Source organism: Mastomys coucha, chromosome X, assembly GCF_008632895.1.
Source record: "Mastomys coucha isolate ucsf_1 chromosome X, UCSF_Mcou_1, whole genome shotgun sequence".
NCBI lineage: Eukaryota > Metazoa > Chordata > Mammalia > Rodentia > Muridae > Mastomys > Mastomys coucha.
The window spans coordinates 116,824,744-116,825,426 of record NC_045030.1 but is presented as its reverse complement, the minus strand read 5'-3'; the positions used below and the strand labels follow the sequence as shown (position 1 = coordinate 116,825,426).

Here is a 683-nt window from a genome sequence, read left to right as displayed (position 1 = left end):
AGTACCAGAGGCTGCTTGTGGTGAGGGGTCCAGGTAGACCATATCTGCTGCAGCTGGTCCAGAGACGAAGGGTCATCAAGAGCAAAGACGCCCAACACACCATCACCAACTGCCAAGCACTGGTCATGCAGAGCCCGGTGAATCTCCTGCCCAGATGTATTCGAGCACATTTAGAATGTAGCCTCCTCCGTTGTTGTCCAGGGCCACTTCCTTCCAGTAGGAATCCTGGATAGTGGGGTCGTGGTCTTTCAGGAAGCAATGGTGAGTCACCTGGATGGTGAGAGCATTCTTCCCAACCCCACTTGCACCTACCATCACTGCCTTGTACTCAGGTAGCTGTCTCCCAGCATCTTTGCACTGTGCCCACGCCTCATGGCTTTCCTCTGGGGATCTGGTGCATTGGAGCTCAGGTCCAAGATGCTAGACTTTGTTGGCAACGCCATTCTCCAGCAGCTCAAGGGAGAGGTGTAAACAGCAGGTGCTGAGAGTGAGCCCAGAATGAGAAATCACCGGAGACTGGCTGTGTTTCCAGGAGCAGCAGTCTACAGAGGGGCATCAGGCGGATCTAGCATCCCTCAATATTGATGACAAAGTATTACCATATGACAAACTGAAATAGACTGCCTCTTTCACAATGGCAAGGTGTATTCCTTCTTTAAAATATATTTCTATTACTATTATGT

General features: G+C 50.5%; 1 protein-coding gene across 1 annotated transcript in view; it reads right to left on the bottom strand.

Moving 5' to 3' along the window:
- Nucleotides 1-443, bottom strand: part of Eras (ES cell expressed Ras) — a 755-nt gene extending 312 nt beyond the window's left edge. Inside the window, 3 exon segments of the mRNA XM_031374064.1 lie at nucleotides 6-158; nucleotides 160-404; nucleotides 407-443. Of these exon segments, the coding sequence (XP_031229924.1) occupies nucleotides 6-158; nucleotides 160-404; nucleotides 407-443 (435 nt within the window).
- Between the last annotated feature and the right edge of the window lie 240 nt (nucleotides 444-683).